General features: G+C 52.3%; 1 protein-coding gene across 1 annotated transcript in view; it reads right to left on the bottom strand.

Annotated features, from left to right (window-relative positions):
- Positions 1 to 12932, bottom strand: part of LOC137377474 (tripeptidyl-peptidase 2-like) — a 147861-nt gene extending 134929 nt beyond the window's left edge. Inside the window, exon 1 of the mRNA XM_068047097.1 lies at positions 12716 to 12932. Within this exon, the coding sequence (XP_067903198.1) occupies positions 12716 to 12898 (183 nt within the window). The 5' untranslated portion in view covers positions 12899 to 12932. The remainder of the gene's footprint in view (positions 1 to 12715) is intronic.
- Positions 12933 to 14823: the final 1891 nt, after the last annotated feature.

Genomic DNA, 14823 nt, shown 5'->3' with positions numbered 1-14823 from the left:
CCCTAGCAAAACTGAAGTCAATGGGAATCGGGAAAAACTCTCTGCTGGTTGGAGTCATACCTAATGCAGAAGATGATGGTTGTGGCTGTTGGAGGTCAATCATCTGAGCTCCAGGACAGCACTGCAGGAGTTCCTCGGGGTAGTGACCTAGGCCCAACCATCTTCAGCTGCTTCATCAATGACCTTCCTTCAATCATAAGGTCAGATGTGACAATGTTCGCTGATGATTGCACAATGTTCAGCACCATTCGTGACTCCTCAGATACTGAAGCAGTCCATGCAGAAATGCAGCAAGACCTGGACAATATCCAGGCTTGGGCTGATAAGTGGCAAGTAACATTCGCGCCACACAAGTGCCAGGCAGTGACCATCTCCAACAAGAGAGAATCTAACCATCTCCCCTTGACATTCAATGGCATTACTATCGCCGAATCCCCCACTATCAACATCCTAGGGGCTACCACTGACCAGAAACTGAACTGGAGTAGCCATATCAATACCATGGCTACAAGAGCAGGTCAGAGGCCAGGAATCCTGCGGCGAGTAACTCACCTCCTGACTGCCCAAAGCCTGTCCACCATCTACAAGGAACAAGTCAGGAATGTGATGGAATACTAAAATAAAAGCAAAATACTGCGGATGCTGGAAATCTGAAATAAAAACAAGAAATGCTGGAAATACTCAGCAGGTCTGGCAGCATCTGTGGAGAGAGAAGCAGAGTTGACGTTTCAGGTCAGTGACCCTACTTCAGAACTGGTAAATATTAGAAATGTAAAAGGTTATATGCAAATAAAGTGGGGGTGGAGCAAGAGATAACAAAGGAGAAGGTATGAATAAATTGAACAGCCGCAAGTACAAACATGAAAAAAAAAATGGATAGGCAAACTGAACAAACTAAGATGAAATAAAATAAAACAAACAAAAAAAATTTAAAAATATATCAAAAAAGGAAAAAAAACCTAAAAAGTAAAATGGGGGGCCCGTCATGCTCTGAAATTATTGAACTCAATGTTCAGTCTGAACATTTAAAAACATTTTTTTGTGTTTATTTTATTTTATTTCATCTTAATTTGTTCAGTTTGCTTACCCACTGTTTTTTTCATGTTTGTACTTGCGGCTGTTCAATTTTCAGTCCATTAACACCCTATCTGTACTAATGCTTTGTCTTTCAACACACCATTAACATATTATTTGCCTTTGCTCTACGACCTTCTGGTCAGCTATTCTGTGACCTTGTCCTATTTACACCTCCTTTGTTCTCTCTTGCCCCAACCCCGCTTTACTTGCATATAACCTTTTACATTTCTAATATTTGCTAGTTCTGAAGAAGGGTCACTGACCTGAAACGTTAACTCTGCTTCTCTCTCCACAGATGCTGCCAGACCTGCTGAGTATTTCCAGCATTTTTTGTTCTTATTATGTGATGGAATACTCTCCACTTGCCTGGATGGGCGCAGCTCCAACAACACTCAATAAGCCGACACCATCCAGGACAAAGCAGCCTGCTTGATTGGCACCCCATCCACAAACATTCACTCCCTCCACCACCGACGCACTGTGGCAGCAGTGTGTACCATCTACAAGATGCACTGCAGCAATGCACCAAGGCTCCTTCGACAGCACCTTCAAAACCCACGACCTCTACCAACTAGAGGGACAAGGACAGTAAATGCATGGGAACACCACCACCTGCAAGTTCCCCTCCAAGTCACACACCATCCTGACTTGGAACTATATCGCTGTTCCTTCACTGTCGCTGGTTCAAAATCCTGGAACTCCCTTCCTAACAGCACTGTGGGTGTACCTACCCCACATGGACTGCAGCGGTTCAAGAAGGCAGCTCGCCATCACCACCTTCTCAAGGACAATTCGGGATGGGCAAAAATGCTGGCCTAGCCAGTGACGCCCACATCCCATGAATAAGTAAAAAAAAAGTTATAGCACAGGAAGAAGTCATTCAGCCCATCATGTCTACGCTGGCTGAAAAGACTAGCCCCCCCAATCTAATCCCAACTTCCAGCACCTGGTCTGTAGTCTTGCAGGTTATAGCACTCCGGGTGCATGTCCAGGTACTTTTTAAATGAGTTGAGAATTTCTGCCTCCACCTGGCAGTGAATTCCAGACACCCATCACCCTCTGGGTGAAAAGGTTTTTCCTCATGTCTCCTCTAATCCTTCTGTCAATCATCTTAAATCTGTGCCCCCTGGTAATTGATCTCTCCGCTAGGGGAAACAGGTCCTTCCTGGCTACTCTATCTAGGCCCCTCATAATTTTGTACACCTCAATTAAGTCACCCCTCAGCCTCCTCTCTTCTAAGGAAAACAACTCTAGCCTAACCAGTCTTTCCTCATAGCTGCAATTTTCAAGCCCTGGCAACATTTTTGTAAACCTCCTCTGTACTCTCTCTACAGCAATTATGTTTGTCCACATCTTAGGTTTTAAAATGCATCTTAAGACAGGAGAGAAGGGCGAAGAGGCAGAGTAGTTTAGGGAGGCAATTCCAACACTTTGGGCCTAGACAGCTGAATGCATGGTCATCAATGAAAATTGGGACTGCGCCAAAGGCCAGAACTGGAGGAGCGCAGAGATCTTGGAGGGGTGTAGGGATGGAGGAGCTTACAGAGATAGGGAGGTTATTGAAATGGGGAGTAAGAACTCAATGCCACTTGGAAAGTGAGATGAGTAGAATAAAGAACACTGACAAAAATAAATATGGTCAGGAAGTTGGAAGAGAATTTTTCGAACCGGAAACACTACTTGTGAGTATTGAAGCAAAGACAGGGGAGGGAAACAGCAGGCAGTGCAGGGATCCCCTGTGGCCGTTTCCCTCAACAACAGGTATACTGTTTTGGATGCTGTTGGGGGGGACGACTTACCAGGGGTAAGCAATGGGGTACAGGTCTCTGGCACAGAGTCTGTCCCTGTTGCTCAGAAGGGAAGGGGGAAGAGGAGCAGAGCATTAGTCATTGGGGACTCCATAGTTAGTGGAACAGATAGGAGGTTCTGTGGGAACGAGAGAGACTCACGGTTGGTGTGTTGCCTCCCAGGTGCCAGGGTTCGTGATGTCTCGGATCGTGTTTTTGGGATCCTTAAGGGGGAGGGGGAGCAGCCCCAAGTCGTGGTCCACATAGGCACCAACGACATAGGTAGGAAGAGAGATGGGGATTTAAGGAAGAAATTCAGGGAGCTAGGGTGGAAGCTTAGAGCGAGAACAACCAGAGTTGTTATCTCTGGGTTGTTGCCCGTGCCACGTGCTAGCGAAGCGAGGAATAGGGAGAGAGAGGAGTTGAACACGTGGCTGCAGGGATGGTGCAGGAGGGAGAGTTTTGGTTTCCTGGATAATTGGGGCTCTTTCTGGGGTAGGTGGGACCTCTACAAACAGGATGGTCTTCACCTGAACCAGAGGGGTACCAATATCCTGGGGGGGAGATTTGCTAGTGCTCTTCGGGGGGGTTTAAACTAATTCAGCAGGGGGATGGGAACCTAAATTGTAGTTCTAGTGTACAGGATGTTGAGAGTAGTGAGGTCAGGGATAAGGTTACAAGGACGCAAGAGGGCACTGGCAAGCAAGAACTTGGTTTAAAGTGTGTCTACTTCAACGCCAGGAGCATCCGGAATAAGGTGGGTGAGCTTGCAGCACGGGTTGGTACCTGGGATCTCGATGTTGTGGCCATTTCGGAGACATGGGTAGAGCAGGGACAGGAATGGATGTTGCAGGTTCCGGGATTTAGATGTTTCAGTAAGAACAGAGAAGATGGTAAAAGAGAGGGGGGTGTGGCATTGTTAATCAAGGAGAGTATTACGGCGGCAGAAAGGACGTTTGAGGACTCGTCTACTGAAGTAGTATGGGCCGAGGTTAGAAACAGGAGAGGAGAGGTCACCCTGTTGGGAGTTTTCTATAGACCTCCGAATAGTTCCAGAGATGTAGAGGAAAGGATAGCGAAGATGATTCTCGACAGGAGCGAGAGTAACAGGGTAGTTGTTATGGGAGACTTTAACTTTCCAAATATTGACTGGAAATACTATAGTTCGAGTACTTTAGATGGGTCAGTTTTTGTCCAGTGTGTGCAGGAGGGTTTTCTGACACAGTATGTAGACAGGCCAACCAGGGTCGATGCCACATTGGATTTGGTACTGGGTAATGAACCCGGCCAGGTGTTAGATTTAGATGTAGGTGAGCACTTTGGTGATAGTGATCACAATTCGGTTAGGTTTACCTTAGCGATGGGCAGGGACAGGTATATACCGCAGGGCAAGAATTATAGCTGGGGGAAAGGAAATTATGATGCGATTAGGCAAGATTTAGGATGCGTAAGATGGGGAAGGAAACTGCAGGGGATGGGCACAATCGAAATGTGGAGCTTATTCAAGGAGCAGCTACTGCATGTCCTTGATAAGTATGTACCTGTCAGGCAGGGAGGAAGTTGTCGAGCGAGGGAGCCGTGGTTTACTAAAGAAGTTGAAGCGCTTGTCAAGCGGAAGAAGAAGGCTTATGTTAGGATGAGACGTGAAGGCTCAGTTAGGGCGCTTGAGAGTTACAAGCTAGCCAGGAAGGATCTAAAGGGAGAGCTAAGAAGAGCGAGGAGAGGATACGAGAAGTCATTGGTGGATAGGATCAAGGAAAACCCAAAGGCTTTCTATAGGTATATCAGGAATAAAAGAATGACTAGAGTTAGATTAGGGCCAATCAAGGATAGTAGTGGGAAGTTGTGTGTGGAATCAGAGGAGATAGGGGAAACGTTAAATGAATATTTTTCGTCAGTATTTACAGTAGAGAAAGAAAATGTTGTCGAGGAGAATACTGAGATTCAGGCTACTAGGCTAGATGGGATTGAGGTTCACAAGGAGGAGGTGTTAGCAATTTTGGAAAGTGTGAAAATAGATAAGTCCCCTGGGCCAGATGGGATTTATCCTAGGATTCTCTGGGAAGCCAGGGAGGAGATTGCAGAGCCTTTGTCCTTGATCTTTATGTCGTCATTGTCGACAGGAATAGTGCCGGAAGACTGGAGGATAGCAAATGTTGTCCCCTTGTTTAAGAAGGGGAGTAGAGACAGCCCTGGTAATTATAGACCTGTGAGCCTTACTTCGGTTGTGGGTAAAATGTTGGAAAAGGTTATGAGAGATAGGATTTATAATCATCTTGAAAAGAATAAGTTCATTAGCGATAGTCAGCACGGTTTTGTAAAGGGTAGGTCGTGCCTCACAAACCTTATTGAGTTTTTTGAGAAGGTGACCAAACAGGTGGATGAGGGTAAAGCCGTGGATGTGGTGTATATGGATTTCAGTAAGGCGTTTGATAAGGTTCCCCACGGTAGGCTATTGCAGAAAATACAGAAGTATGGGATTGAAGGTGATTTAGTGCTTTGGATCAGAAATTGGCTAGCTGAAAGAAGACAGAGGGTGGTGGTTGATGGCAAATGTTCATCCTGGGGTTTAGTTACTAGTGGTGTACCGCAAGGATCAGTTTTGGGGCCACTGCTATTTGTCATTTTTATAAATGACCTGGATGAGGGTGTAGAAGGGTGGGTTAGTAAATTTGCAGATGACACGAAGGTCGGTGGAGTTGTGGATAGTGCCGAAGGATGTTGTAGGTTACAGAGAGACATAGATAGGCTGCAGAGCTGGGCTGAGAGATGGCAAATGGAGTTTAATGCGGAAAAGTGTGAGGTGATTCACTTTGGAAGGAGTAACAGGAATGCAGAGTACTGGGCTAATGGGACGATTCTTGGTAGTGCAGATGAACAGAGAGATCTTGGTGTCCAGGTACATAAATCCCTGAAAGTTGCCACCCAGGTTAATAGGGCTGTTAAGAAGGCATATGGTGTGTTAGCTTTTATTAGTAGGGGGATCGAGTTTCGGAGCCACGAGGTCATGCTGCAGCTGTACAAAACTCTGGTGCGGCCGCACCTGGAGTATTGCGTGCAGTTCTGGTCACCGCATTATAGGAAGGATGTGGAAGCTTTGGAAAGGGTGCAGAGGAGATTTACTAGGATGTTGCCTGGTATGGAGGGAAGGTCTTACGAGGAAAGGCTGAGGGACTTGAGGTTGTTTTCGTTAGAGAGCAGGAGGAGGAGAGGTGACTTAATAGAGACATATAAGATAATCAGAGGGTTAGATAGGGTGGATAGTGAGAGTCTTTTTCCTCGGATGGTGATGGCAAACACGAGGGGACATAGCTTTAAGTTGAGGGGTGATAGATATAGGACAGATGTCAGAGGTAGTTTCTTTACTCAGAGAGTAGTAGGGGCGTGGAACGCCCTGCCTGCAACAGTAGTAGACTCGCCAACTTTAAGGGCATTTAAGTGGTCATTGGATAGACATATGGATGAAAATGGAATAGTGCAGGTCAGATGGTTTGGAATAGTGCAGGTCAGATGGTTTCACAGGTCGGCGCAACATCGAGGGCCGAAGGGCCTGTACTGCGCTGTAATGTTCTATGTTCTAGATCAGTATTTGAAAAGGCAAACTGCTCTATTTTACCTGGTTAAACACCATTTGAGGGTTCTTCACCCTTTGCTTTTGTCAACCTTTGCTTAAGCTCTCTGGATTTAGTTAAAAGGACTCTGTTCCTACTGGGAAATGTGGTCTCCATAACAGACAAATAGAAACTTTTCCCATGTAAATTTCTCAGTAGTTTGGTCTGAAGACTTGGAATGAGTTTCAGTGCATGTCAAACACCAAGCTGGCTATCAGGAACAGGAGGAGGCCATTCTGCCCCAGAGCCTTTTCCACTATTCAATTAGATCACAGCTGATCTGTATCTTAACTCCATCTATCCACCTTAGTTTTGTAACCCTGAAGAACATTACTAAAAAACAATCTATCAATATTTGACATTTTTAATTGACTCCCAGCCTTAGCAGCTTTTATTTTTGGTGGTGGGGGGGGGGGGGGGGAGGGGTGGAAAGAGTTCCAGATTTCCACTCCTCATTGTGTGAAGAAGTGTTTCCTGACATCACCAAGAACAGCCTGGCTCTAATTTTAAGGTTATGCCCCTTGGTCTGGACTCTCCACCAGAGGAGATCATTTCTCTTCACCTACCCTACTGACTCCATTAACCATCTTAAACTCTTAATTTCAATCATCCCCTCGATCTTCTGTATCAAAAGAATACGAGCCTAGACTGTGCAACCTCTCCTTATAACTTAATTCTTTTAGCCCCAGCATAAAAATACCAAAGGTCTGAATGGAATAAAGCCATGTTTTATTGGGTATTGAACATACCTCCATCAGTGTGCTCATCACCCACAATCAGTAAAGGCACCACCTGAACAGTCCTCTCCTCCTCTTCAAAACCCCTTACCATTGACACTGGTGTGACAAAGACTGTTTTGCCAGCAGTTTTTAAAGTTATTACAGTAAAACTTGGAGAACATAACAGCAGATAAATCATCCGCTAGGCATGGGGTTTGCCAGTTAGGCTCACATGTATTTTGTGTAAGATTCCGTTTGCATGTTTTCACAGCTTGTCACAGATTGTCGATCAGGCACAGCGAGGCAAGGAAAATAAATGGACCAAATCATTTTCTGTCAACCCACCTGCTCTGGGTCAGTACCAGGATTCTCTCTCCAGATTACAGGCACAGCTGCCGCTATCTCTCCCTGTGTTCAGTGATGCCTAGGGTATCTTGTACATGAATTAACATTACTAAGCAATCAGCCCAGTGTTTTTATGCTTAGTTTTTTAAAAAATGCTTCCAGCCTTCAACAACCCTGTGTCCTAACTCTCCATGAAAATTCTCACCACATTGCACTGGTAAATAGGTCGGGGTCTTTGGAACAGGAGGCCATTCAGCCAGCTCCAACATTCAAACCAGATCAGGGACTATCTGTCCCGCAACTCCATATCCCTCAATACCCTTACCCAACAACAATCTCAGTCTTGAAAGCTCCAATTGAACCTCAGCAGCTACAGCTTCCTGGGAAAGAGGGTTCCAGATTCCTACTACCTGCTTCCTGATTTCATGTTTGATGGACTAGCTCTAATTTCAAGTTTATCTCCCCCTGTTCTTGGTTCCAGCATTAGTGGAAATAGTTCCTCTGTACCTGCCCTATCAAATCCTTTTGAAAGACCACGATCAGATCACCCATCACTCCCCTATCAAGAACAATGCTTTTTGATACCTGATTATTTAATGTTGGAATAAAGTAAGAGACTGGAATTTACAATATTTAGCTGCTCCTTTGAAAAAACATTATTTCTACAAACATGGATTTCTTTTTCAAGCAGCAACTAAATGTTTTAAGTCTCACTTTTCTAAGACCAAGTACTGTAGGAGTATTCGCCAAGAGATTTTCTTAATACAATGTCCGACCAACACTGTTCAATTATCCATGTTAACAGCACCTCATCACCTTCTTCCTGTCCTATTTCGATCACTGCAATTGTCAGACAAGAGCTGCCAGGGGCCCTGCAGAATCTAGATAGCATATCGGGAGTCTATATCGCTTTGTGACATGCAAAGAAATAAGTACCAGCATTATTGGAGTTCAAATTATCTGGGAAAGCATCACTGTGAACATGTGAAGGCAATATTAACAGTCCGCTCCCTGATTCCACCTATCTATCAGCATAGGCAGACAAGATAGGCTGAATGGCCTCCCTCTGTATCATATCATTCTATGATTCTACAGAATATGTCATTAATACGAGTGTGTGCTGATGATCACCCATGTGCCATATGCCGTCTACGAACCCTGCTAATCTGACCTGTGAAGCCTAAGTTGTCCATTTGCCATGGCATTTCAAAGTAGTGAGACCAAAGTGACAAATGCACATCTCTCGAGCTGCCAGCATTGGCTCAGTGGATAGGACACTCGCCCGAGTCAGTAATTCAGACCTTCAAGTCTCACTCCAGACACGTGAGCACACAATCTACTACACACTGTAGTATTGAGGCAGCACTGCAATGTCAGAGGTGCTGTCTTTCGTGTGAGACATTAAATTAAGGCCCCATTTGCACTCGTAGGTGGATGTAAAAGATCCCATGGCGCTATTTCAAAGAAGAGCAGGGGAGTTATCCCTGGTGTCCTGGGGCCAATATTCGTCCCTCAACCAACATCACTAAAACAGATTATCTGGTCATTACCACATTGCTTTTTGTGGTATCTTGCTAGGCATGATTTATCTGCAGTGTTTCTTAAGTTACAACAGTGTCCTGAGGTCATGAAAGGCGCTATATGAATACAAGTCAGTCTTTCCTTACTTATTATACAGTCTGTGAAAATCAGTGATACAAAACTGGCTGTGGGGTTGTTAACACACACCTTATACCCCAACTAAAGTTCAAATTTAACCGACAAAGACTTTAGACTCCAGATGTAATAGCAACAATGAACTACAGATTCTCTCATAACGCTTTACTGGAAGATCATGGAGTTGCCAGGGGTGGTAGGAATGGAGTTGCAGGGATTTAGGATCAGCTTTGAATGGGGGAATCAGTGAAGAATTAAACAGGATCCGGGGAAGGTACTGGGATTCAGGGCAGGTTAGTGGGAGTTGGGGGAGTTTATCGGGTCCTGGGGCAGGTTCGAGGGAGGGAATGAGAAGTTATCAGGGGTTTGGGAGGGTTTAGTGGGGGTTGGGGGGGGGGGTAGTGACGTCTGTGGGGGTGGGGGGGGGTCCATGGGGGGTGGGTTACTGGGGGTTATTGGGGGATTAGTGGGGGTCAGGGTGTGTCAATGGGGGTGGAGGAAGGTGTCAGTGGGGGTGGAGGGGGGAGTGGGGTGTCAGTGGGGGTGGTGGGGCGAGGGGGGTGTCAGTGGGGAGGGGGGTGTCAGTGCAGGTCGAAAGTGTCAGTGGGGGTCGAAAGTGTCAGTGGGGGGGATCGGGGGTTGTCAGTGGGGGGGGTCGGGGGTTGTCAGTGGGGGGGGGTCGGGGGTTGTCAGTGGGGGGGGGTCGGGGGTTGTCAGTGGGGGGGGGTCGGGGGTTGTCAGTGGGGGGGGTCGGGGGTTGTCAGTGGGGGGGGGTCGGGGGTTGTCAGTGGGGGGGGTCGGGGGTTGTCAGTGGGGGGGGTCGGGGGTTGTCAGTGGGGGGGGTCGGGGGTTGTCAGTGGGGGGGGTCGGGGGTTGTCAGTGGGGGGGGTCGGGGGTTGTCAGTGGGGGGGGTCGGGGGTTGTCAGTGGGGGGGGTCGGGGTTGTCAGTGGCGGGGGGGTCGGGGTTGTCAGTGGCGGGGGAGTCGGGGTTGTCAGTGGCGGGGGAGTCGGGGTTGTCAGTGGCGGGGAGTTCGGGGTTGTCAGTGGCGGGGGGGTCGGGGTTGTCAGTGGCGGGGGGGTCGGGGTTGTCAGTGGCGGGGGGGTCGGGGTTGTCAGTGGCGGGGGGGTCGGGGTTGTCAGTGGCGGGGGGGTCGGGGTTGTCAGTGGCGGGGGGGTCGGGGTTGTCAGTGGCGGGGGGGGTCGGGGTTGTCAGTGGCGGGGGGGTCGGGGTTGTCAGTGGCGGGGGGGTCGGGGTTGTCAGTGGCGGGGGGGTCGGGGTTGTCAGTGGCGGGGGGGTCGGGGTTGTCAGTGGCGGGGGGGTCGGGGTTGTCAGTGGCGGGGGGGGTCGGGGTTGTCAGTGGCGGGGGGGTCGGGGTTGTCAGTGGCGGGGGGGTCGGGGTTGTCAGTGGCGGGGGGGTCGGGGTTGTCAGTGGCGGGGGGGTCGGGGTTGTCAGTGGCGGGGGGGTCGGGGTTGTCAGTGGCGGGGGGGTCGGGGTTGTCAGTGGCGGGGGGGTCGGGGTTGTCAGTGGCGGGGGGGTCGGGGTTGTCAGTGGCGGGGGGGTCGGGGTTGTCAGTGGCGGGGGGGTCGGGGTTGTCAGTGGCGGGGGGGTCGGGGTTGTCAGTGGCGGCGGGGGTCGGGGTTGTCAGTGGCGGCGGGGTCGGGGTTGTCAGTGGCGGCGGGGTCGGGGTTGTCAGTGGCGGCGGGGGTCGGGGGTTAGTGAGGGGGTTCGGGGGTTGTCAGTGGGGGGGTAGGGGGTTGTCAGTGGGGGGGTTGGGGGTTGTCAGTGGGGGGGTTGGGGGTTGTCAGTGGGGGGGTTGGGGGTTGTCAGTGGGGGGGTTGGGGGTTGTCAGTGGGGGGGTCGGGGGGTTGTCAGTGGGGGGGTCGGGGGGTTGTCAGTGGGGGGGTCGGGGGGTTGTCAGTGGGGGGGTCGGGGGGTTGTCAGTGGGGGGGTCGGGGGGTTGTCAGTGGGGGGGTCGGGGGGTTGTCAGTGGGGGGGTCGGGGGGTTGTCAGTGGGGGGGTCGGGGGGGTTGTCAGTGGGGGGGTCGGGGGGTTGTCAGTGGGGGGGTCGGGGGGTTGTCAGTGGGGGGGTCGGGGGGTTGTCAGTGGGGGGGTCGGGGGGTTGTCAGTGGGGGGGGTCGGGGGGTTGTCAGTGGGGGGGTCGGGGGGTGTCAGTGGGGGGGTCGGGGGGTGTCAGTGGGGGGGTCGGGGGGTGTCAGTGGGGGGGTCGGGGGGTGTCAGTGGGGGGGTCGGGGGGTGTCAGTGGGGGGGTCGGGGGGTGTCAGTGGGGGGGTCGGGGGGGGTGTCAGTGGGGGGGTCGGGGGGGTGTCAGTGGGGGGTCGGGGGGTGTCAGTGGGGGGTCGGGGGGTGTCAGTGGGGGGTCGGGGGGTGTCAGTGGGGGGTCGGGGGGTGTCAGTGGGGGGTCGGGGGGTGTCAGTGGGGGGTCGGGGGGTGTCAGTGGCGGGGGGGTCGGGGTTGTCAGTGGGGGGGGTCGGGGGGTGTCAGTGGGGGGGGTCGGGGGGTGTCAGTGGGGGGTCGGGGGTGTCAGTGGCAGGGGGGTGGGGGTTGTCAGTGGCGGGGGGGTCGGGGGTTGTCAGTGGGGGGTCAGGGGTTAGTGAGGGGGGTCGGGGGTTAGTGGGGGGGGTCGGGGGTTGTCAGTGGGAGGTCGGGGGTTGTCAGTGGGGGGTCGGGGGTTGTCAGTGGGGGGTCGGGGGTTGTCAGTGGGGGGTCGGGGGTTGTCAGTGGGGGGGTCGGGGTTTTCAGTGGGGGTCGGGGTTTTCAGTGGGGGGTCGGGGTTTTCAGTGGGGGGTCGGGGGGTGTCAGTGGGGGGTTGGGGGGTGTCAGTGGGGGGTCGTGGGGTGTCAGTGGGGGGGGTCGGGGGGTGTCAGTGGGGGGGTCGGGGGGTGTCAGTGGGGGGTTGGGGGGTGTCAGTGGGGGGGGGTCGGGGGGTGTCAGTGGGGGGGTTGGTGGGGGGGTTGGTGGGTGTCAGTGGGGGGGGGTCGGGGGGCGTCAGTGGGGGGGGTCGGGGGTGTCAGTGGGGGGTTGGGGGTGTCAGTGGGGGGGGTCGGGGGGTGTCAGTGGGGGGGGTCGGGGGGGTGTCAGTGGGGGGGGTGTCGGGCGGTGTCAGTGGGGGGGCCGGGGGGTGTCAGTGGTGGGGGGGGGTCGGGGGGGTGTCAGTGGTGGGGGGGGGGTCGGGGAGTGTCAGTGGGGGGGTCGGGGGGTGTCAGTGGGGGGGGGTCGGGGGGTGTCAGTGGGGGGGGGTCGGGGGGTGTCAGTGGGGGGGTCGGGGGGTGTCAGTGGGGGGGTCGGGGGGTGTCAGTGGGGGGGTCGGGGGGTGTCAGTGGGGGGGTCGGGGGGTGTCAGTGGGGGGGTCGGGGGGTGTCAGTGGGGGGGTCGGGGAGTGTCAGTGGGGGGGGGTCGGGGGGTGTCAGTGGGGGGGGGTCGGTAGCTAGTGGCGGGTAGGTGAGGGATCGGAGCGGTGTTCGGGCTCAGCCCCAGCCCCGGGTCCGGGTCCCCGTTACCTGCAGCCCCGGGGCTCCCGGGTCCACCCCCGAGTCCAGCACCGCGATCAGGACCCCGCGCCCATCGCTCTCGGGCCGCCGGCTGACGAAGCCCAACGCCCCGGTCTCCTGCTTAGGCAGCAACGCCTGAAAAGGGAACACGCCGCCCGGGCCCGGGCTCCGCTCCATTCCGCCGGCCATCATCCCCGCTCCGCCTCCGCCTGCAGCTCCAGCCCGCCCCGCCTGACGCCACTTCCGCGGGGCAGCGCCGCATGGCAACCGGGGAGACGGGGAGGCCCTGGTAACAGGATCCATGGCAACCGGGGAGGGGGGAGGCCATGGTAACAGGATCCATGGCAACCGGGGAGGGGGGAGGCCATGGTAACAGGATCCATGGCAACCGGGGAGAGGGGGAGGCCCTGGTAACAGGATCCATGGCAACCGGGGAGGGGGGAGGCCATGGTAACAGGATCCATGGCAACCGGGGCGGGGGGAGGCCCTGGTAACAGGATCCATGGCAACCGGGGAGAGGGGAGGCCCTGGTAACAGGATGCATGGCAACCGGGGAGGGGGGAGGCCCTGGAACAGGATCCATGGCAACCGGGGAGAGGGGAGGCCATGGTAACAGGATGCATGGCAACCGGGGAGGGGGGAGGCCATGGTAACAGGATCCATGGCAACCGGGGAGGGGGGAGGCCATGGTAACAGGATGCATGGCAACCGGGGGGGGGGGGGGGGGGGGGGGAGCATGTGTGAGGGTGGTGCATACTAACCGGGGCCATGGTAACCAGGGGACCATGATAACTGGGGCCATGATAACTGGGAGTGTTGGGGTGCGTGGTGTTAATTTGGGTCTGGGTCGGGGGAGGGTGCGCATGAGGCTTCTCCAGCCTCTGGTGCCCAACACCCACCCCGATGCCACTGCCCTGGCCCCATTTGCCCCCTCCCCACCAAACCCCCTCGACAGTTCCCCCCGCACCCACATTGCCCTCATTCCCTCCCCCAGCCAGTGCCCCCTCGCTCATTCCTCCCCCCCCCCCCCCTTGCCTCAATTGCCTCCATCCCGGTTCCCCCCCCCCACAACAGTTCCCCACACCAATGCCCCAACTTTTATTCAACTGAGCTTTAATATCACAATAAAGTTGAGAAATGTACAATCAATATCAAACAGTTTCCATCACTCCTGTTAAGCTGGTTATTGACTTGTTTGTCTTACATTCTTAAGAACAGGAGGAGGCCATTCAGCGCCTTGAACTTGTTCTGCCATTTATATTGATCATGGTTGATCTGTAACTCAACTCCATTTACCCACCTTTGCCCCATATCCCTTGACATCTTTACCTAGCAACAATTTATCAATCTCAGTCTTGAAAGATTCATTGACTTCCAGCATCCACTGCTTTTTGGGAAGTGAAGTCTATCAAAATCAATTTATTGCCATATTCTATTTGTCTTTGCAATAAAACTCCACACATATTTGGAAAAAAACAGCATTGTTTCACATATGTTTCATTATTTTCTGTTATTATTTCCCATTGCAGTCTCTGTTCAGGCTACTCGGAACTTGTCCAAGGTATTCTACTCAACTCAGAGGAGATTCAATTGAAGACTGAAGCCTTTCAAAAATAAAATTGACTTCAATGTGCAACAATTTTGCAACTAATTGGTAATCTAACAGTTAAAATGTCAAGGATCAAGTCCTGGTTCTGACTGACAGACTAATTATCCATCGCATGTAATTATTCAGCCATTTTTGAGAGCATCCCTCTTTCCTTAAGGAAAACTAGCAACTTGTCCAACTTATTTGTGAGTAAATAAACATCTGATATACTTTGCCACAGGGTGATACTTGGGTCAAAATGGAATTGTTAATCCCCCACTTCATCAATGCCCTTTCTCCATACCCAGCACAGAATGGATTAACTCTACAGTCAATTAATATACAGAAAGAATGAAAAACTATATAATCAATGCCGAGAAACTCTGTTGGGAATTATAAGCACTGTATTCAATTAGGCTGTGTGCACTCTGTCGCCGAGACTGCTTTTGTCTTATAATTGGTCATGAAAGTCAGAGAGCTTGGAAAAGAGGGGTTCAAATGCAACACTTGGAATGACTGATTACACTGA

The sequence above is a fragment of the Heterodontus francisci genome, chromosome 15 (genome assembly GCF_036365525.1).
Source record: "Heterodontus francisci isolate sHetFra1 chromosome 15, sHetFra1.hap1, whole genome shotgun sequence".
NCBI classification, from domain to species: Eukaryota; Metazoa; Chordata; class Chondrichthyes; order Heterodontiformes; family Heterodontidae; genus Heterodontus; species Heterodontus francisci.
Note: the sequence above shows the minus strand (reverse complement) of the source record. Positions and strands in the feature narration are given on the sequence as shown.